Raw genomic sequence first — 22,585 nt, 5'->3', positions numbered from 1 at the left:
AACAGTAATGATGACAGTTACTGTTTTCTAGAGATGCTAGACAGCAGATTCTGATTTATTTCAACAGAGTCGTGTTGGCCGTTTTCTTTCCCCCCCCCCCTCACATATTTAGCATAAGCAAAGCTGATGTGCCATTCTCACCTTGCAAAAAAAGCAAATAAGCCTGTTTTTCCAAAATGCTGAAGTGCTGTCAGGTTTGGAAAAAATATCTTAGCGATATCACTTTACCTGTGAAAAATACATCTTTTTTTACAGAAAGGTCTGTAATAGAATCAGGGGTATTTACTAGGCAAGGTCAATGTAATGAAAAGATATTATCAAGTTGCATTATGGGTGTTGAATGAGCCAACATTTGGAGACTGACTGTAGTGGCTAAACGACAGGATATCTTGGCTTCAATGAACAATGACATTGTTCTTTTTATATCTCACTTTTCAGTCCCCCTTCGCATTGAATATGTAATACTAAATCACTGAAGCAATACAAAGTCTTGTGTAATGTTGATATCCACCTCCGCTTTCCTCTCAGGTACGTTTGGATCCTCAACAGCCTGCTAAGCGGATCCATGAAGATCAATGCCTCCCCCTTGTTCATGCACTGCGTCATCCTTCACGGGATTCCAGATTTCAACTCCGCAAGAGGTTAAACACATATTGTTTATCACTGTATATTGTTTCAAAGAAAATACCATCACTTCTAGCATGGCACAAAGAAAGGAATTCGGAGACAGCCACATCAGAGTTCGAGGGGTAAACAAAAGTGGAGTCTGATTGGAACCGTGTCTCTCTTTTTCCAACTCTCACAAGCATGCTCAAACAGATAGAGGTTGTTTACATAAACAGAACTGAAGAAATGAACTTTCCAGTTCCAAGTGAAACCATGGGAACACACACATGCGCATTTTCGTGTGTACACGTAAATTGCTGTTTTCACTAATTTTACTGAAACAACAAAAAGGTTTTCATCACATCGTGGAGCTCAAATCCCTTTCTCACAGCAGCAGCTTATCACACTTCAGCTGTGAGCAAAACAAGCCAGGAAGCATCTCCTGAATATTTTAGCTAACTGGTTTCTCGAGGTCTTGATAAGAAGGAACCTGTGACTAACATTTTGAAAACACTTTGTCCTTTTTTTATATATAGTGTGCTGTCCTTACATCAAGGTCTACCAGGGAATGCAAGCAGTGTATTCATCTGGATTCTAGTAAGTAGCTTACACATGTGGTACAGTAATTTGAACATTATAGTTTACTTCAAAGTATGTAGGAAGGCTTTAAAGCAGTTTTCTGTTTTAGTTAGTTTAATGTTAATTTGAATTAGTTACTGCTTTCTGTAAATATCTGTAATTGCTTCCACACTCCGGCTCCATGCGACAGACTTCTGTTGTTTTTGTTTAAGTCACATTGGTCCAGGCCACAGAGACCGTGTATGCATCATGCTGGAGCCTGCGCAGCTCCTAAAAGGGGACATCATGGTAGGGAAAAAACACAAACTGCGTTTTCAGAAGTTGCGAAATCTGCGCTTTTGTATTCATTGTGACATTTGTTTTTTTGTCTCTCGTAGATTAAATGCTATCATAAAAGTGAGGTGACTTCAGAGCGTGAGGTTATTTTCCGGGTGCAGTTTCACACGGGAGCAGTACAGGGTTACAACCTGATGTTTGAAAAAGAGGACATGGAGACTGCCAACAAAGGTAGACCTAGAAAAAAAAATCCCATGAACAGATCTCATCACCCCGCTGATAGTAAACAGCAACTCCTCAACTCTGCACAGCATCTGCGAGGTTCAGCTTGAACTTAATTTAGACATGCTGCTTTTAGACCAATAATTTGGTTTCCCCAAACATGTTACAATTACCGAGAGAGCTGCAAACTAACAGCAACTTTCATCTTACTGGTTCTGGCTCTCATTTATGCACTTCTCTCCTTTGTGCTGTCAATTCAGACCCCAGATTTCCAGATTATGGTAAAGTGGAGCTGGTTTTCTCCGAGGGACCAGAGAAGATCCCAGGTAGACTTCTAACTCTTTATCTTTATTTAAAATTACTATAGGGAGTAGTAGGAAAATTTGAAAACCAGATACAATGTTCTCTTCTACTTTTTTACGTGCTGTCCCCTCCTCTGGTCATCTCCCTCTGCCCCCTGATGAGAAGGGAAATGTAGTGTGAAGTGTGTGCTGACAGAGAGGCAAAGAAGCACAGCATGAGCTGCAACAGAGGCCCCACAAACTATGTGGGGCCTCTGTGCAGGTCTGGTATACAATGAAATGTATATATTTCTATTGTCTGCTCTGTTTTTGATTAAGTCTTTTGGTCATCAGCCATATTGTGGTGGCACTTTCTATTACAGCTTGGTAATAATGTGGTTCCTGAGGGGTAATAAGAAGGTAATAATATGGAAATAACAAGTTATTAACACTTAAATACCAAGAATACCGAGTAATAACTAGGTAATATGTTCTGTCAACAGTGGTTATACTTGAGTAATATTAAACTGATATTTACATATTTAGGAAAGAAGTGTGGAAACAAACTGCATTGGTTGACAGCACTACTTAGTAATAAAATAGGGCTATAAGTTATATAATAACAATATAATCACCTTCTAGCAATAACATAGTAACATCTGAGCATGTGAATTTTTATATACTGAAATATACTGAATACTAATATTAGTTGATTGTGCTTTGTTTCTCCTCTAAGGTAGCAGTTTAAATATTGTTTTTGCCGCTGTGGCTAATGACGTGGACAATGAGCAGTAGTTTATGTGTAATAACCAGCAATCATGAGTGTAAAATACAAAACTTCACATTTTTAGTAATGTTTCCTGCATTTAAACCTAGGACTCTAAAAATATGTCAGTATTTGCTAGATGTAAGTAAATAATAATGACTCAAGCGTGGGTTTATGCTATACAGCTTATTTGTTGCTACACTAATAGAATACAGGCCACTCTGGTTCTGACAAGAGTTGAGTAAATGCAAGAAGAAAATGAGCACCCTTTAACATCCTGACCATATGACAGCTCAGCTTGGCTGCCTTTTAATAATAAAACAGTTTCTCTGAATATGAATTTGCGTTTTCATTTGTAATAGCATTCAGCTTGTTTGAAGTTACATATTCTACCAAGGTTACCAAGCTGTAATAGAAAGAGCTACCAATAATATTTTTGCTGATGAGTTGGGGTCTTAAATAAAAACCTTAATTTTATTTTATCTTAGTTTGTAGTTAGCCCACAAATTAAATAAAATAGTTTCTTTAAAAGGCAGCACGGTGGCACGGTGGTTAGCACTGTTGCCGCACAGCAAGAAGGTCCTGAGTTCAATTCCACCATCAGGCCGGGGTCTTTCTGTGTGGAGTTTGCATGTTCTCCCCGTGTTTGCGTGGGTTCCCTCCGGGTACTCCGGCTTCCTCCCACCATCCAAAGACATGCAGCTTGTGGGGATAGGTTAATTGGATAATCCAAATTACCACTAGGTGTGAAAGTGAGTGCGAATGGTTGTCTGTCTCTGTGTGTTGGCCCTGCGACAGACTGGCGACCTGTCCAGGGTGTACCCCGACAGCTGGGATAGGCTCCAGCCCCCCCCCCCCCCCCCCCCCCCGCGACCCTGAAAAGGATAAGCGGAAGTGAATGGATGGATGGAGTTTCTTTAAAATTTAAAAATAAAAATGTTCAGAAATGACATGGCTTTCCTGCTATCAGATTAATGAGAAGGGTCAGTGCTACTTTCCAGTCACTTTACGATATATATGACACTACAGCCAGCTTAACATAGCATGCAAACTGGACAGTAATGTGTGTGTTTGTTTGTTTTTTTGGGGTTTTTTTTATTCCAGGTGCTGACAAATGGAAAAATGGAGGAGATGTTATTGTGGACTACAACACAGCAGATCCTCTAACTCGCTGGGACTCGTACCAGAACATCTGTGATGGCGAAGGTACTGTTGTGATGCCTCAGTGGTCTTTACATGACTCACAAGACTAGTATTCATCCAACTTTATTTCCTTATCATTTTCCCAGCTTGCAGTGCGTTCTTTCTCTTTTACATTTACATGAACACATGCACCCTTTTTTTTTTTTTTTTTTTTTTTTTTTTTCCCCCTCTCTTGGTTATTAACCCCCCTTGACAGGGCCTGTTGTGCATGTTAGTGAGTGGCTACAGCGTGATCGCAATAACATCGACGCAGTCACCACTACATGTTATGGGTGTTTCTATAGGAGTGGGACTTCAATCCAAGTTATGACACTTTCGAAGCTAAACTTACCTTTTAGACTTCAGGGTGATGGAGATGGCATGGAGTGTGTCTGTGTGAGGGAGAGGGAGGATTGTTGTTGTACGCAGGAAATGCTGGGTTCAAAGGAAGAGCAGTCAGTTCTCAGGAGATTTCTGTTTTGTTGTTTCATGAAATGAAAGGCATGCTTTAACCCACTCACACATACACACTCTCACTACCGCCCACACACATACACACGCACATATATATATATATATATGTGCGGGTATATATACATTCTCACACACACACACACACACAGAGCCACCCTGTCAGGGCGTCCCGTCCTAGCTGTGGTTGTTGCTCTCCACTCGACCACAGAATTCACAACAACCTCCCAGAATAGAGCAACGTGGTAGTGGCATTAAAACACAGATCCACCCTGTTCCAGAATTCATTGAGTGTTTTTATAAGCTAAGTTCAGCATGCCTTTTTTTTTTTTTGCTTTTTTTTTTTGCTTTCATTTGAAATACTCCAATAGATTTCTTCATGCTCACTTGTGGGAATGCAATAAAAACACAACCACTCAAATTTAAGAATTCATCAAAGCAAAGCAATGACAACAACAAAGAAGCATTTTTTTCTATTGCCTCGATTCCCGAGCATTCATGTGGGATATTTACAGCCTTATTTTTCTCATGTAAACGCTACATTTGAGAAGCAAGACTAGGAGCTTTGTTGGAATTCTACATCCACTTACCACCCCGTCTTCTGGCAGGACTAGTTTACCTCCGTGAGGCTGTCACTCGGAGCTTCTTCAGGAGGAGGAAGTCTAGGAAACGTTTGCCACTTTAGTGCTAATATTTTGAAAAGAAAACCTCATTTACTTCAGTGGCTTTTCTTCAATCGTCAGTGTGTGTTTATCTCCTTGTGTGAATTGATGGCTAACAAAATTGTTAATTCAAGAAAGGTTGTTGACTATTTATTTATTTTTATTTTTTTTAAATGTATGTGGCGGCAGTGTTGGTTTTTTTTGTGTTTTTGTTTTTTTTTTGTTTTGTTTTTTTAAATTTAAATAGAAAGGCGGATATCCATGGAAATGTCTCCTCTTTGCTGTAAATAATCCAGCATTTTTCATTGGACTTTTTCCCTAATTAAATGCACTTCTGTATAATATGGTCACAGCAACCAATATATAATGTCCTAATTATAACATAGAATACAAATAGTTCAAAAATGTTAGTCCACATTAAATGAAAGCAGATCCTGTAAAAGTTGATTAAATGGTTTTGGAAAGGTTTTGAATGATACTTTGATACTTGAAATCCTCTGACAAATTAACTAAAAAAATGGATAGATGTCTTTTTTTTTTATTTCTTTTTAAATCATAGACGGTTACATTTTGTTTTTGTCTTCTTCTGAAGTGATGATTTGGACTTGAGGGTGAAGTGTCAAATTAACTATGGAGCAAGCTGTGTTATTTGCCAAATTACATTCACTTTATTTTAAAAATAAGCTACAAAATGCACAAATCCTATAAAACTGTTTAAAAGGTCAAGTTCAGTGACATATTAGTTGAGTGTCTAGTGTTTCTTTCCTCTGTAAAGTTGAGCATCTTAACATGAGATGGGAGATTGACTCATATTTGGAAGAATCGCATGAACTTTAATTTTCAACACTTGTGCATTGGTTTTATGAAGCGTGGAGAATCTCAATTTAACTAAGTATATTGAATTTTAGGAAAGACTAGCATCAGATATACACCTATAAAATGAAACCTTTGACTTAAGGCACTGAAAGACTGTATCTCTTCTGTTTCTGATTACTGTGTTGACCATGTCAACTCCAAAACTAAGAAAATAAAACTTTCCTCATGGTGAGATACTGCTAGGGTTGAGTATTGTTCAATAATAGTCATTATTTGTTCATCTCTTTGTACAGTGGAATTTAAAGTGATTCCCTGTGTGCGGCAGTATACAGATCGTAGGCACATGCAGAAGGCTGGGTGGAAGCAAATGAGGATGCTCATCATCATTATGTGTTTGACTCACATTTTTGGCATTCGTGGGGTGCAGGATGGTAGTAACTGAGAAGGAATGGAAAGGGTTGGGTAATTGCATAGGCATCCACAACCAGACCTCCTCCTGTGATACAAAAGTAGCTGGAGGAGCAGTCCTGGTTTCGCTGCTTTCGTGCACTGTAATTGGTAGATTATTCAGAGACTGACCATACCACAACAGCCAAAATGATGAATGCTTGATGTAAATGGTTTGACTGATTTTCTTAGGTTTGCTACCTAAAAACACGTTTGGTAAACCATCTATGGCTTTCTTAATGTCAAGATTGGTAAAACTGTTTTGAAAACAATGCGTGAACCCCGTAATTGGGTTTGAGGCACATCTGTTTCTTGCCTGCATTGTGCATGAGGGCATCGGGCGTGTAATTTCACGACACACAAGAGTAAAAGAAAAACAAACTTGGCTGCCACTTTTCGTGAAATTTGCCCCGAGGTCCCTGCAGACGCTAATGACTGCTTTAATTGAAAAGTGTCTTTTTGAAGAGCGAAAATTTCTTGAAGTACAAGAATGTTGTTTTCATTCTTTGATCTTCTCTGGCCTGCCCTCTCTCTTTTCTTTCATTCCCTGATTTTTTTTTTTCTTCTTCCCCCTCTTCTCTCCCCTATGGGGTAGTCCCCTAACGCAAGGCAAGAGGTTGAGGCGGGCTGGTTTCCTCCAGCCCGCCTCAGCTCCTTAGTCCCGCCTCACTTGTTTACATTCCTCTGCCCTTATTTGGAAAACTCAAGGTCTCCCCTCGCCACCACCCCAGCCCTCCCTCTTCCCTTGTATAGAGTGCAAACACCTTCCTGGCAGTGAAAGAAAGCAGGGCCAACTTATTCGAAGTCTCTGAATTTGCCCCTTACGATTACCTGCGTGTTAAAAACAATGTCTGCTCCTCTGTGCATTCATCGCCTGTTCAGCTCTTCAAGTTTTATTTCACCGGAGGCTGGGATTGTCTTGTTTGCTTACCTGGCAGGGACCGTGAAGGTAAGAGATTTTATTCTGCAGCCAAATGGGTGGCCATGAAGGAGGAGGCAAGGTGTGGGGGGGTGGTGATGATGAGAGGGATTGATGAAGAAAGATGGCTAGTATTCAGATTCAAACCCGCTTAAACCTTAGTAGAAGGAATTTCCACTAAGACTGGGGGGGAAAAATCCCAGCAGCACATGCCTGAAAGCAGTGTTAAAAAGTGCATTTTGTGTGACGGGAGGGACAAATCATGCAGAGAGAGGGAGGGGGGCTTTTATCATGCATGTCTGGCATTCAAATCCTCTGGTTGTGGATTGACTGAAAAGCAAGTACTTTAAAGCAGTAGGCTAAGGAAGAATTGTAGGAGTCATGTTCCCTGCTCTCTTTTGTTGTAGCGGAGGGAGAGTGACAGTGAGACGGCAGTTCTGCTTACTTGGCAACATTGTTCCCTCACCCTTGGAATTCAACTCCAGACCTCATTTTGCAAGATGTCTAGCGTGGCTGAAACCAGACTTTTCTATTGTCGTGCATGCCGTGATTTAGCTCGGCCTTTCAAAATGACTGACCTCTTGAGATTTATCTGTTACTTCTGAGGATTAAGGAGCTTGTTTGGACATATGCTGAGGGTCAAGGGGCAAGAGCGAGGGAGTTGGGTGGCTTCATCACAGCTGGGTGAGGAATGCAGGGGTCAGAGAAGATCCACAGCTGTCCGACTGTTGCAGCAGCAGATAGAAGACTTCACATCTCATATATAATCTATATAATGAAGAACACCTTTTGCCTGTTATACACGCTACTCTACTACTGCTACTACTAAACAAGCACTCTAACAGTTGGCCTATTGGGAATGGATGAGTGGAATATCTTTAGTTGAAGTAAGTTTAGATTACAGAAAAAATATGTGGTTGAGTCTACATAACATTACACTTTTTTCCCAACACATCTAATTTAATGGCTTGTCTCAGTTCAGTATTATAAGTCACATCTCTCTCTTCTTGTACTCTGTGTTGTAGTCTCTGTTGTCATGGTCATGTGAGGCGTGAGTGTTTGGCGTCTGTAGCGAGTCTTCTCGTTAACAGAGTCTTCTCTTGTCTGTGGTTTCTTGTCCCGTTTGTGCGTCTCTGCTGTTTGTGCGTCTCTGTGTGTGCCCATACCAGCTGACTGTATGAAGCGCCGCATCTCTTCTGTTTTGCAGCACCACGATCTCAAGGCCTAACACAGGACAGGACGGCAAACAAGAGGAGCCCCACCAGAGGAAACGTCGCGCTGGCCCAAGGGCCGCGCACAACCTCCGCAACCTCTAGCCCTGACCACAGTGACCACGCTCTCTCTGTCAGTAGTGACTCAGGCTTATCTAGCACTTCCCTGTGGGCGGACAAACCCACGCCTGTCGCCAGTGCTACCACCACCACCACCACCACCACCTCCGTCAAAGCTAACCAGGGACCAAGTCAGCAGGAAAAGGTCCAGCTAAAGCGCCTCCTGAGTGGTTTTGGCCTTGAGGATCCGTCACTGGAGGAGATGACTGACGAAGGCGCTAGAGTGGGCGTCCAGCAGGTAGTCCCAGCGCAGGTGCACATCAATGGAGACCCACAACCCCGAGAGAGGGAAACAGACATTCTTGATGATGAAGTCATTACAGGTCACGATCTGCACAGTGTGGACAGCTTGGGAACCTTGTCGTCATCGTGCCACAAGAGCAGCCAGAACTCCCTGCTGTCAGATGGCTTTGGGAGTCCTGGAGGAGAGGAGCAGCAAAGCCAAAGCCAGCACCACATCCACCATATCGCACCTCATCCTATCGAGGACTATGAGAGATCCTATGCTGAGGCTAGAAGGGGCTGTCTGAGCTACAGGAGCAACTCTATAGCCTCCTCTAATCCCAGCAATGCCCCTGTACCCCAGCAGCATGTCTACAGACAGGGAAGCTATTCCACACAGTCCTGGGTTCGGCAGCAGCAAATGGTTGCCGCGCAACACTTTACCTATATGCCAGAGGATGGAAACGATGCAGATCGATTCCACCGGAACAAGCAGGGTGGTAGTCTACCTAAAGCAGGCCTGCCCACTGAACCACAGGGCCTTACCAGGGACTCCGCAGCAGATCTTATTAGAAACGCAGCACCCCACAAAGAACAAACGTCGATAAACAACAACAATAACAACAAACGGGATGAAGAGTTCAAATCTCTCACGAAGGACATCGACAACTCCATCGACCAGCTCAATCAGCTGATCATGGACCTGGATCCCACGTTTGTGCCGAGCCACGGCAGCTCCATTAAGAGAAAAGGTGGAACACCGGTTAACGGCTCGGTCGGCAAATGTTCAAACGGCATCAACCTCAGATTCAGCGATAATAACTCAGCAGACCTGAAAAGCACACAGCAGACAGGTAAGATAGTCAGTCTGGGTGTGGTGGTGGTGGTGGTGATGGTGTTGATGTGGTGTTGTCCTGGAAAAAAACGTGTGACTAATCTCAGACAGGAAGTTGTTTGCCTTGATACAGCAAATAAACACAGAAAAAAAAAATATAAGCAGCAAGACCTATTTCATCCCAAGTTGTTTTTCTCCAGCACCATCCACTTTTCTTCCACTTCACTCAAGAGCGAACATAACAAAGCACACCTTCTCTCCCCTTCCCACCTGGCGTGTTTTAGGGGCAGAAATAGCAGGGTTGTTGCCAGGTTTTCAGATGTTTTCAGATATTTTCAGAGGAAAGAGCGCTGTCCTGACTTGTTTTTAGCTGTGTGTTTAGCTATCTGAGGGCGGGATCAATGTGGTACATGAAGACAGACAGAGCAGCTATCGTCCTCTCTTCTGAACCTTACCGTCTCAGTGTTTGTTAATAGAGATTTCATCGTGTGCACACAGATATGTCCACAATCAGTGACTATCGTGCACCGAAAGCTCGTTGTTGTGTATAGATGTTCAAAGCACCACATTTGAAATGTGCACTTCATTCCTTCATTTAACATTAATCATCTTTATTGCGTGCCGGTTGTAGTCAGCATCACGCTTCCATCTTTTCTTTTGAGTTCTTATCCATGATTCTGTGACGCTGAAACATCTGCTTTGATTGTTGTTAGACTTGCTGAGCAAACACGGGTTATGCAACACGATGGCTATAGTATCTACAACGATAAAGTTATTTCCTCTTTCTTCAAGTTGAAACTGATTCCTGGAGTCATGCTGAGATTCTTGAAAAGCTGCAAAAGAATTCACATTATCTCCTTCCGTACCTCTCTGCTTCTGTCTACATCTGTAAAATTTAATAGAGCCTAACATTTCTGATAAATATATTCAGAAACCAGAAAAAAAAACATACAGCATTTTTTTTTTTTAATTAAAATGCAACATTTTTATTCATTTAGTGCAATTTTACTAAAAACTAGTAATGCAGAGGTAATTCAGAAAGCTATCTACGTGGATAAATCACAGCATGCATGCGTGGTTGTAGGAGGGGGGTGCAAAATAGGGAGGCCTGAGGAATTTCCAGAAGAGAAACAAGTCAGCCCGCAGGCGATGTTTCTTTCCGTTTGATTCAACAGGCATACCTGTCTGCACATATCCACTACATGGGTGCACCATTCCAAGTAAAAAAAAAAAAAAAAAAAAAATGCCAAAGGCGCTAACTTTTCTAATTTGCAAATAACCTGTGGGAAGCATAAGAGTGTTTGTTTATAAAAGTTCTTCACGATATAGGATGTCTGTTTAAAGTTCATGCTTTGGGCCTTGTTTTTTGCACTTTCGAAGTTGCATCTAGGATCTATGCAGCTAGACGTCTTTTTTGCTTGTGTTCATCATGTTATTGCTTGTAGCTTCCATGCTGTTACTCTTTTAAGCATAACACTAGCTGTTTTTACACCTTAACGGAGTTAAAAGGCGTAAAAAGAATATTAGGGCTAAGGAGAGAAGTTGTGTTTTTTTGCTTATAGTGTTAACTAAAAATGATCATCTGAAATTCATTATTAGCCTGGTCAAGTGACAAGCAACATGAAAAGGCATTCATCAACATAATTCCAACATGGCACAAACTGCCTTATCGGTTATTGTCTAGGTATCCCTCCACAATACTGTAGATAATGTATTATACTTCCCATCCCATCCTTACTCTAGAAGTCATGACAGGTTGCAGAAATAATGGTCGATATGGTGCATTTTTCCACGAACACGATCGAGCTGTTTTTTGTTTGTTCATAAGCAGAGAGTGCTTGCTAGCGCTGTCCTTAGACGTTAAACGTGACAAAACTATTGAGGAAAAAACGCCGCGTATATATTGTTTACCATGACTCTGGTTTTACGTGGCCTATCAACACAATTTAAAAACTGGTATATATCACATTGTTGCTTTGTCATCTTAAAGTGGTCATGTGATTGGCTTACCACGACTAAGATATTCTTCCTCAGTCAAACAGCAACACTCATGCGATTGTTTTGCCCCCCTTAGCTCCAGGTGTTGTGCCAAAAAGTGATCATCTGCCAGAAAGTGATTGTCGTCTGCGGGAGCGCGCGCAGCCGCTGAAAGCTGTAGCGCCCAGATTACTTACGTAGTCAGCTACTTCCATGCAACTGATATAAGGTGCGGTCACCTGAACACAGTTTCAACCGTCTTTTTGTTGAAAAATAGTAACGCGACCTCATTTTCTTGTTCGTAACGGTAACGGCGTTGTAACGTTAGGAATTAGATTACTCGTTACTGAAAAAAGTAACGCCGTTATTCCCATCACTGTTAAAGTGGTTTAACAAGCAAAAAAAAAAAATCATCTGAAAATGATCAGCTACAAGGACTAGAACATAAGGGGGGAAAAGCAGCCAATGTCCAAAGAAAAACTTTAAAAGACCTTCAGAAAGCCTGGAGAACTATTCAAGATCATATTACAAATTTGGCCGCCTAGAACGAAAAATATAAAGAAATAAGGGGTGGCTCAAGAGTTTTGCAAAGTACTCTACATAGACCTGCAGTAAGAAGAAATAATGTCATCTATGCATACAGCTCTGTCTGTGTCATCTGTAGATCAGGCAAAGTGATTAATGAGGCAAGGCATTAGCATTCTTCAGGCCTGAGAGGTCAGAACTCACTGGGAGGGCTCAAATTAACACCCTGGTGCTGAGTGGCCACACTCTTCAGAGCAGTCACAACACTGAACACCCTTCACCCCGAATACACAATGAACACCATCTAGCTAGACCTCCGGCATTCCTCAGCTGTCCACTCAAAACATTACACAAGTGGCAAACCTTTTCACTTTTGTGCATGCCCAAATTCAGGTGTAACACATTCCCAAACTAATTGTGTTATCATAATATATAGTTATTCCTGTGCTATACTGTGTCTGATTTAAGGAGGCTAAGTAAGATGTAATTAAAAACTACCAACATGACAGAGGTGAAGACTGGAGGTTCCATTAAACTGCTTTGATATTGAAGAAATTTGCCATTTGATTCATTGTAATCAGAAAAAAAAGTGTTAGAAATACTGTGATTACTCTGTGTAACCATACTGCTTCAAAAAGTTTTTTAGGAATTCAGTTTAGACAAACCCTGTCTGCACTGTGCGTACTTTCCTCAAAGGTACCAAAGGTCAAAGCACCACTGTTTCTCATTGGTGTCTTTAAGGCACTTCACTTCCTTGAAAGCAGTGATGCATGTAAATCTGTTAACATTTAATGACCTTCTTGCTGCTGTCTACCTGTGTGTATGCAGCTGTCCAATCCAGTGACGGACGAGTGGGCATAACACAGACTCTGAGTTGCCAAGGAAGGGACGTCATAGATCATTCAGGCTTCTGTAACTCAAGATGGGCTGAAGCAGAGGAGTACAGAGGCCAGCAGAGATGTCCCCCCTGTGTGCCACAGTCCCAGGTAGATACAGCACATGTGTGCAGTATATTTAAATGACCTCTTTCCCTCTTAACTTTCAGTTCCGGTTATACATACGTGTGTAATGTTTGTTTCAGCATTCCATATTGTGTCGAAGTGACAGTGCGGATTACAGATCCAACGGCCCAGATGTAGATAATAGTGACATACCTCCACCCACTCCTGCATTCCCCATCTCTCCACCAACACCTTATGGTGAGTACACTGCAGTTCAGTTTTCATACATGCACTAAAGGCCTTAGGGAGATGTTTGCAATAATCTAGATGCCTACCACCATAGACGAATTGGAATAAGGATCAACCAGCCCTCTGATACAAATGCAGTTTGGCACCCATGTGATTTCCACCTGTGTCTGCTTGTGCAGTGTGAGAATAACATAATATTCAAGTTATGGTCTGTTCCCTGCCTGCTGGATGCTTTACTCAGATGCACCCCTCACCCAATCCATTACTTCCAGTATTGAGAATGTGACTGATTTGTGTCGTGTGCTCCATGTGAATACAGGCAGCGGTGGGCGATGATCCTACCAGCGTGGGGAAACAGCTTATTTGTCTCTGTAACTGTCACCGGATTTCTCAGCGCAGTTGATAATGTGTGTTGTCCCATGCTCATGTGCTTTGGGTTTTCAGTGAAAATCTTCTCAGAAGTGACTCACAACAGGAATACTCCATCTCCCAGCATGCAATCTTTTGGAGGCTACAGAACCGACCACGGTGGGTTCTTCAAAGTTCTTCAAACTGAGCTTGTTTTTGGGGTTTTTTTGTCCATTTTCTGAGAAATTAAAATGAAATGACAGAAAAACAACACACCAATAATAATATACATGTATGTTTTTTAAGCATGTTTTCATTACAAAAGAGACAGGACAGGCATTTTGGATTTTTTCTGCGTTATATTATAATAATGCTTGCATTGTTTTCTGTGCAACATCAGCCGTTTTGAGACAGATGGTAAAAGTTGTCTCGAAAGCAGGGAGATTCCTAACCATTGTCTGCCCTTCATGGTTGGTTTTTAAAGAATGTCTGCATGGTCACAACCTGCACAGAAAACCCCTTTTTTGGGACATAACTGTGTTGTTTTTTATATTAAAATCTTTTTTTTTCTTCATGTTTTACTTTGGTCTTTATCCAGTGCAGAAAAAAAATCCAGACTGTGAGATTGTTTTTAGAGACGGATGGATGGAGTTTAAGAAAGAGTGCATTTATAGCACTTTGTTCCTACAGGCCTGGTGGACTTTCCAGAATTCTTAAATGTTACCTTTTTTATATTTACTCTTTGTCATAGAGCTCTCTCAAAACTATGAAACTGATTTAAACGTCAATCTAAAGTCTGGTGTTTGATCCAATACAGAGATAAAATAGATCAAACCCGTTTGTTTCCATAGAGATCTACAGTATGTCTAAAGGTTGTAGGTCCTGGGAGCAGATCTGTGTCCCTGCTGTGCCTCTTACTACCTCAGATATTCAGGCAAGAATCGCTGCATTCAGCCCTGCCACATCTCCATGGTTACTGTGGGTCAGGAAGAAAAACAACTTCTCCTCCCCATGAAAGTGTCTCTGTGTACACGAGCGGAAATGGGGACAAGAAGAAACCAGTTACTCTTTCAGCTTTGCACCTCTTGTTTCCATAAACCCAGAGAAAACCTGCCTGCAAAGACACAGTTTGAGTTTTTGGGGATGTCAGTGTGCCCAGACTGACTGAAATAAAGCTTTAGGTAATTGTTGGTGTAGGCGTTTAATTTGTAGCTACCGTTAAGTCTTATTTGCTGAACACCTGGGTGGGTATAAGGCCATACGAACAGTTCTGGTTACATTTCAACTACAATTGTAAGTATTTGTTACTTGAATGAACACCAACCTTTTTCCCTGTGATTTATTTCACGTGTTGCAGAAATTTTCTTTTAAACTTTTCAGAGCTGCTTTTTCTTTTCTTTTTTTTTTTTCTTTTTGCAGCTTTTCTCTCCATACTTATCCCTGCTTATGTTTGTGTTCTTTTAAAATTATAAAATGCATACCTTGACTCGGACTCTGTGCAGAAATGTGCTTTCTAACATTCTGTATTTCGTCTTACACAGAACCCAGGGAATATTCAGAGATCAACCATTTCGGAGTGGAGAGTTTGCCAGACCCCTCCATTAACTGCCACAGGACACAAAGTTCCTCATACTCTGCCTCTATTGTTGGGAGCCTTCAGCAGACAGACAGGTAGAGCTCTGACTTACACAAAAACTCCAAGCACCTTTTTTTTTTTTTAGATCCTGTGTTAACACCAGCAGTAATAAAATGCTCCCATAATCTGTTTTTCCCCAGTTCAAACAAGAACCAGCACTGGCCAGAGCATCCTGTCCTGAGCCACCACTCCTCTTTGAGTAGCTACCCCTCTGCAAGACAACCTCTGCCACACTCCGTGTCACTGGACTATGGCCACCACTCTCCTCCCCTTAACCACCCCCACATCCACCCTGCCCCGAATGCTCACAGCTCTCCTCGAAGCAACCAGCGAAGCCATATGGCTAACTATACTCTCAACCATAGTCCTGCTCAAAGCTTTGAGGAACAGGATGACTCGTGTCTCGGCTATGGCGCAGACTGTCCAAACCTGGACAGGGATCTTTTACCCTCAATGGATGGGCAGAATCAGTTAGCACAAATGCAGCCTCCACTTCTGCCTGAAAAGAAGAGGACGTCAGATGGGGAGCATTCGCTGGGAACAGCCTCTCCAGCCCTCAGTGGATTCTCAAGTCCCCACAGTGGTAGCTCCCTGAGTATTCCTTTCCCTAACATCTTGCCTGACTTGTCAGCTCAGACGCCAGGCACAGCCTCACCTCTGCCAGGTAAGCTAGGGTCTGCTAAAGAAACTGAAAGCCTCGTGGGTGTCATACGGCTCGTTGAGTGATTTTTGTTGTTTTCTTTGTCTGTGTATTTTCCAGATGTGCTAGCCAACAAGCAGGTTACTGTAAAATTTGTGCAGGATACATCAAAATTCTGGTACAAGCCAGACATCTCAAGGGATCAAGGTAGGTGCCAAATGTAAACACTTTTTTGTTAAGAAAATTCTCGAGCTACTTCAATCATTGTTTCTCTCTCTTCAGCTATTTCAGTCTTGAAAGACAAGGAGCCAGGCTGCTTTATTGTGCGGGACAGCCACTCCTTCAGGGGGGCCTACGGTCTGGCTATGAAGGTGGCTACACCCCCTCCCTCAGTTCTTCAGCAGAACAAAAAAGGTATGGTACATGTGGGTGATTAAAAGACGGCATGAGCACTTCAACATTTGGGACAGACATATTTGCTGGCTTTTTATGTCTGTGTGTTAAATATTTAGTTAAAATCTGTGTGAATAACTTTGCGTAAGACACTGGAAGTGGGTGGAAGAGATTCTAATACAGAAATCCCAACAAGCAAAGCAATCCAACACTTAATTTTATTAAATACAGTTCTGTTCAGTTCAGTTTTATTTATATAGCGTCAAATAACAACAACAGTCACTTTAAGGTAAACACTTGGCAACAGTGGAAAGGAAAAACTCCCTTTAAACAAGGAGAAATCTCTGGCGGCCATCTGCTGCGACCAGTTGACCGGTCCTTCTGCTTTGAATAATCGTGCAAAGGTAACCTAAAGCTCCCTTGGAATGTGCAATATACTTTAAGTGGATCATTCGGGTCAGTTTGTATTTGTATTGTACATAACACATACACAACATACATAAATATCTCTGGGAAATAAACATACATCACAGTATTACAGAATTTCATTGATAGTTAAGATATTAGAGATTGGTCCAGTGGTCTGGACAATCCTGGGAATGGTGCATAGCATAAGCACAGACAAAGCCATCTTCAGTTACAGCCCACTGTGCGCACCATCACAGTGGAACCTAAGAGTCCCTCTCTCCCTCTGCTTGTGAGTGAACTCCTGTCTTTCTGTTTCTCTCTCCTGGGCATCATCATCACGATGCCAAAGGGACCCCTATTGCCTGATACTCTTAGATGTACAGCTAACGTTTCACTCATTAACAAAAGATGTGCTGGGTCTGTAAGCCTGCTATAATCCCAGTGTCTTCTTGTGCAAGTGCACTTTCCCACATACTGTAACTGTCTTTCTGAGAAGTCTGTCAGTCCCACAACTGAAGTCAAAACAAGATTTTTGTTTGGTCATCAACTTCCTGGTTTGTTGGTTTAGCATATTTAGAAAATAGGCTAAAGTTTTTTTTTTTTCTTTGTTTGTTTCTTTGTTTTTTTGGTAACAAACACGCAGTCTCTAGAGGACTCTGGTCAAACATTCTCTGGATTGTTTCCACATGTAAGGAAGTACTGACCGAATTACAATACAGACCCAATTTTCTTATTTGGAAAAGGAAAGGAAAGAACACTAAACCCCACACAGTGTGTCAGGAAAAAGTCTGCTTATTCTGAGGGGCACAAAGGATGCCCTTATGCCCTGTCTGCAGTCCTTTCATGTTCCCTTCTCCCCGATTCACACCTGCCCTTTTGTTTGATTTCACCCTTCTTCAATCCAACAGCACCTGTGGTGACATCATGACACAAACCATCTCCAGACTTTGAGCTTTGGGTATTGTGACTGCTTATAAGTGTGAAACCCAACCCACTTTGTGGAGCAGGCTTTTCTCCAAGCTTTTGTATCAAGACATTCCTCACATACGCTCATCCAGCCCCTTCAGAAGAGCTTCTGTTGAATCATAATCCACCTAATCTCTCTAGAGAATGAATGTAGCAATTTAATGTGTTTGACGCAACACTTAAAGGCTGGGAAATTATGTGTGGTACTGAGATAACTGCTATGAGATGTTATGCAAGTCAGAGTAAGTGTAGAGCAGAGGTTAATTTGTTGGTTTGCATGCCACATAGAGCCCAATTTTATGTGAAGTGGGTCGGAAAAACCTTTTACTATAACTCATATGTTTATGTTCTTTTTTTTTCTTTTTGTGTAAAGACGTTTCTGGAAAATGTTTGCATTTCTTGAACTGTCCCTTTACAAAAATGATGATGAACAAGTTTAAATTTTAAAAAGCGCAGTTTTAACAATATGTTTCATTAGCTATGAGTTCCTAATGAAAGATCACAACAGATTTCCATCATCTTTGACTATTTTGGAACTAGTAATTTACTTCTCTGTAATGCGAACAACGAGGAATAGCAGTGCAGACGAGTATTTTTTTTTTATTCAGAAAGAAAGAAAAAGTGATAATTAATGACTTCCCTGCAGTTTTCAAACTTGCCATAGGCCAGACAGGATTCTTGGGCAGGCTCCAGGGGCGCCAAGTTTTACACCCCCAATTCTAGATTTTCAAATACAAGAAAGTTTGCTGAAAAGAAAGTATACTATTCTAGCTAGTTACGTATTTCTTCTTTCTTTTTCTAACAGGAGGAGATTTGGCCAATGAATTAGTGCGCCACTTTCTGATTGAGTGCACACAGAAAGGAGTGCGGCTGAAGGGTTGCCCCAATGAGCCATATTTTGGTAAGACTTTTACATGGTTAGCAAACATCAGTGACACCATCTGGATTTTTGGCTACACTACAGAAATTGTATTGTACCACCACCAGTAGAGGGCAGGAGAATTTCATGAACGCCAAATAACGATAGATCATAGACTGTGATAGACTGGAATTTACCCATACAGTGTTTCATGGTTTATGTCTGATTTCTGTGGCATTTTTTTGTGCCCCGCTTTCTTCAAATATAGCAACTATTGAAGATATATAATCAAATTAAGTGTTCCACTGATGAGAATTTTATTTTATCGTGGTGATAGAAGTTTTTCTCTGTTGTTTTTTCTCCTTCTTTTTCTTTTTTCTGACAGTTTGCAATTTTTCATGAAATCTTGCATTTTTTTAAATAAACATGTCATTAACCAAAACAGATTTATAACTAGAATTCTAATTTAATATGGTATTGTTTTACAGGAAGCTTAACCGCATTGGTCTACCAACATTCAATCACTCCTCTGGCCCTGCCCTGTAAACTTATCATACCTGACAAAGGTAGTATTCAAGTTGTGGCTACCAACATCTGCCTCTCTATGTTTAACTGTCTGCCAGCTTAGTGTTTTCATCTGCTGATGTAACTGTTGAGGGTTTTTTTTGCTGGATAATCTCATTGTTTTCTTGTTCGCAGATCCTCTTGAAGATGTCAGTGAGAACACCTCGCAATCAGTAACAAACTCTGCCGCTGAGCTGCTAAAACAGGGAGCAGGTAATCAGGTTTCTTATATCAGTTGCTATGAAAAGACACTGTCACAAACAGGTGGCCTGACTTAATACGAACGCTGACGCAATCTCTGTGTGCTGTTCTGTTGTAGAAATGAGCCATTTTCCTTGTCCTGTTATTATGCCGTGTGTCACCCAATGCACTCGCTTTGCCGTTATTTGCGCTTTGCAAATCCAAGTGTAATTTTGAATTTGTCTGCTGCTGCAGCCTGTAATGTTTGGTTCCTGGGCTCTGTGGAAATGGAGTCACTAACGGGTGTCCAGGCAGTGCAGAAGGCCACCACTATGGTCCTGAACTCTAACGCTACACCAACCTCCACTGTGGTCCACTTCAAAGTTTCTTCTCAGGGAATCACCCTCACTGACAACCAGAGAAAGTGAGTAAACATAGTTTTTGCATTCTTCATATATGCATAGCTTAGCAATTTCTTACCATAATTTTGCTTCTTTTAGGCTCTTTTTCAGGAGGCATTACAATGTCAATACAGTAATATACTGTGCTCTGGACCCTCAAGATAGAAAGTAAGTATTGTTGATTTAATGTCAAAACACATGCCCACTTGCTATTTGTGTTTCACTAGTTATTATAGAGAAGTATGTCAGTTGCATGTTGTGAATGGGTGATGGGTATTTATTTAATATGGTTTTCATTTTTTTGACCACTTGAATCCCTTTTACACTACAAGTCGCACTGACTGGCCTTTATTCTCTAAAGTATCTAGGAAAATCCAAAATATGGCAAAAGATTAATTTAAATAACTTCATGCAAATCTAATTGACACTTTTGAATGTAAGTATTTAGGTGGATTCAGTGTAGCAAAAATGACACTATTATCCCTTTTTTACTTCCAATAGGTGGAAAAAAGATGGCTGCCCATCAGCAAGGTATGTAGATAATTATATTTTTGCACAGAGACAATGAAAGCAGTTCTTTTTAAAGGTGCACTGCCTGTTTGAGGCAGATGACAGTAATGCTACTAACTACACTGCTCCTCCTCTGCAGAATCTTCGGCTTTGTGGCGAGGAAAACTGGCACTTCGACGGGCAACGTATGCCACCTGTTTGCTGAGCATGACCCCGAGCAGCCAGCAAGCGCTATTGTCAACTTTGTGTCAAAGGTGATGATTGGTTCACATAAGAGTAAGTAGAGGACAAAGCAGATCACTTGGACAGACGTTTGCAACGTCTAGAACAACGAATGAAAGACTGAGAGGCTGAAGAACGGACTAAATATAATGACTCGAGATGGTGATGATCTGAATTTGAACTGAAAAACGTGCAAATGTAAAGTGATCACTGTACGAGGACATTCAGCGACACCTTTAATCGAAAAGTATAAATAACTTTTTAAAAATTTTGTTCCTTTCAGTGCATGAACTGTAAATTAGCTACATAACAAATAACAAAATCATTATCATTTTCACATTGTTTACAACTGTAATGTCTTACACAGTAATACAATCATTATTAACATATTTTAAGTTCCTCATACTAAAGCTGCTTTTCTTACTCATTCATAGCATTTTATGGACCAACCAAGAAAACCCTACATTGTTGTATGTTTCTCTCATATTTAACCAAAAAAGAAAGGATAAAAAAAAACTTCATGCAAGCATTCATTAAGATTTCTTTAGTTGTATCTGATGTAGAAACACCTCATCTAACCAAGCAGGCAGGATTTAAAAACATGCAAAAGCAGTGTTGCAAATGTGTATGATTTGGACTTTGTGCCTAACTTCATCACATGCATGATTATTTTATCTATGCAATGTAAATGTTGTTTTTGCTTCTTTTTTTTTAACGTGTAGTTTTGTAAAATGTGCTGCATGTAAGTGGCTTTTTTGAAGGTGTTAAATCAATTTTGCCATAAGATGTATTGGAGTATGACCACTTTTAAAGCTGTCAACATTTTAATGAAAGTGTGAGCGTGCATTTGCGAGTGTTTGAATGAGAGAAATTGTAGAAAGATATTTTAATGAAACCATAATATTCTTTTATTATATATATTCTGCTTTGACAGTAACCGATTAAAAACACATCAGTACTTTTGTAGATGGTACAAAAGACTAAGAATGTAGGGTTACCTTGTGACCTCGGTTCTCTGAGTAAAGAGTCGATTGTGCCAATTCTAGGGCTGCTTGGAGATCAAATTATCAGTGATTTCACGCCAGCACAGGTGCTCTATAAGTGAGCCAGAGTGTCTGTCCACACGCCCTGAATAGCATTGGGATTATCCTTGTACATATCAAATATGTAACAAATTGAAGATTGAGATCAACACTGCAATCTTTCAGTGTCAAAAATAAAGCAGTATACACATACCCCCCCCTCCCCCCTTTTTTAATATTTATACTAAATGTGTAAAAGCACACATCCACACACAGGCTGCTATGTTACAAGAACAAATGCTGTTATTAAAAAGAAAACAAAGAAGAAAGAAAGAGGTCAGTGTTGGAATTTGCACAAATAGGTTTAGTGTTTAGCACACTCAGCTAGTCATCTGTCAGTGATACACATTTGCTCCTGACCATTTTATCCAGAGAGGGATCGACAACCACACTAACAGCTGGTGTTATTCTTGCATCAAGTGCACGCTTATTATCACTTTCCATGACCTATTATGTGTACCTCATCCTTATCTCATTCAATACTGTGCCTCGGTGTAAAACATGCTACATGTGAACGATTTATTTGTATATGGGCATTTCCATGTTTTTGTTGACTTGTAAATACTAATCATAATGAAACATTTATTTAATCTTGATCCACTAGATTCAGCAACTAGTGGGAGTATTAGCCTTGTACCCAGAGCTGTAAATATCAGGCTGTTTGTTGGTTTTTGCATGAACTGTAGCGGTGGTAGATTGGGTAATTGAATCCCTTTTATTAGAAAAGGGTTAGCTCTGTCTTGTGTCCTTGTATCTCTGTGCTAAGCTATGCTGTGCAGCCTTATGTAAGTATAGAGACACCAGGATGGTAATATCTACCAGCAAAGGAGCAAATAAATGAAATTTGAATACACCGCTGTTGGTTGGCTTCAATCCGGTAAACAAATACATAAATAAATAGTTCAGGATTATTAAGAGTAACTTTGTAAATGTAATGGTATTGGTATTGTGACATTTGAAATATATTGAATACATTTGAATATTATGAGTTTGTCATAACTGCAGGGAGGCTGCAGATGAATGCTGCTAAACCAAAGACTCTAAGCACAATTCCAGCTTTTCAGGTCTT

The 22,585-nt window shown here is 40.8% G+C and overlaps 1 protein-coding gene across 2 annotated transcripts in view; it reads left to right on the top strand.

Moving 5' to 3' along the window:
* Positions 1 to 22,369, top strand: part of LOC113010056 (tensin-3) — a 32,249-nt gene extending 9,880 nt beyond the window's left edge. The window contains exons 7-27 of one of the 2 annotated variants that reach the window (XM_026148864.2): positions 529 to 641; positions 1,143 to 1,203; positions 1,398 to 1,473; positions 1,563 to 1,692; positions 1,944 to 2,009; positions 3,835 to 3,936; positions 8,435 to 9,634; positions 12,946 to 13,103; positions 13,199 to 13,316; positions 13,752 to 13,835; positions 15,197 to 15,326; positions 15,432 to 15,955; positions 16,052 to 16,138; positions 16,214 to 16,345; positions 18,504 to 18,599; positions 19,046 to 19,123; positions 19,257 to 19,334; positions 19,557 to 19,725; positions 19,802 to 19,870; positions 20,204 to 20,233; positions 20,352 to 22,369. In XM_026148864.2, the coding sequence (XP_026004649.2) occupies positions 529 to 641; positions 1,143 to 1,203; positions 1,398 to 1,473; positions 1,563 to 1,692; positions 1,944 to 2,009; positions 3,835 to 3,936; positions 8,435 to 9,634; positions 12,946 to 13,103; positions 13,199 to 13,316; positions 13,752 to 13,835; positions 15,197 to 15,326; positions 15,432 to 15,955; positions 16,052 to 16,138; positions 16,214 to 16,345; positions 18,504 to 18,599; positions 19,046 to 19,123; positions 19,257 to 19,334; positions 19,557 to 19,725; positions 19,802 to 19,870; positions 20,204 to 20,233; positions 20,352 to 20,496 (3,646 nt within the window). In that variant the 3' untranslated portion in view covers positions 20,497 to 22,369. The remainder of the gene's footprint in view (positions 1 to 528; positions 642 to 1,142; positions 1,204 to 1,397; positions 1,474 to 1,562; positions 1,693 to 1,943; positions 2,010 to 3,834; positions 3,937 to 8,434; positions 9,635 to 12,945; positions 13,104 to 13,198; positions 13,317 to 13,751; positions 13,836 to 15,196; positions 15,327 to 15,431; positions 15,956 to 16,051; positions 16,139 to 16,213; positions 16,346 to 18,503; positions 18,600 to 19,045; positions 19,124 to 19,256; positions 19,335 to 19,556; positions 19,726 to 19,801; positions 19,871 to 20,203; positions 20,234 to 20,351) is intronic. The other variant, XM_080292939.1, reaches the window with a different exon arrangement.
* Positions 22,370 to 22,585: the final 216 nt, after the last annotated feature.

This window comes from Astatotilapia calliptera, chromosome 18, assembly GCF_964374335.1.
Source record: "Astatotilapia calliptera chromosome 18, fAstCal68.1, whole genome shotgun sequence".
Lineage (NCBI taxonomy): Eukaryota > Metazoa > Chordata > Actinopteri > Cichliformes > Cichlidae > Astatotilapia > Astatotilapia calliptera.
The sequence above is the reverse complement of the archived record's forward strand: the minus strand, read 5'-3'. Positions and strand labels throughout refer to the sequence as shown.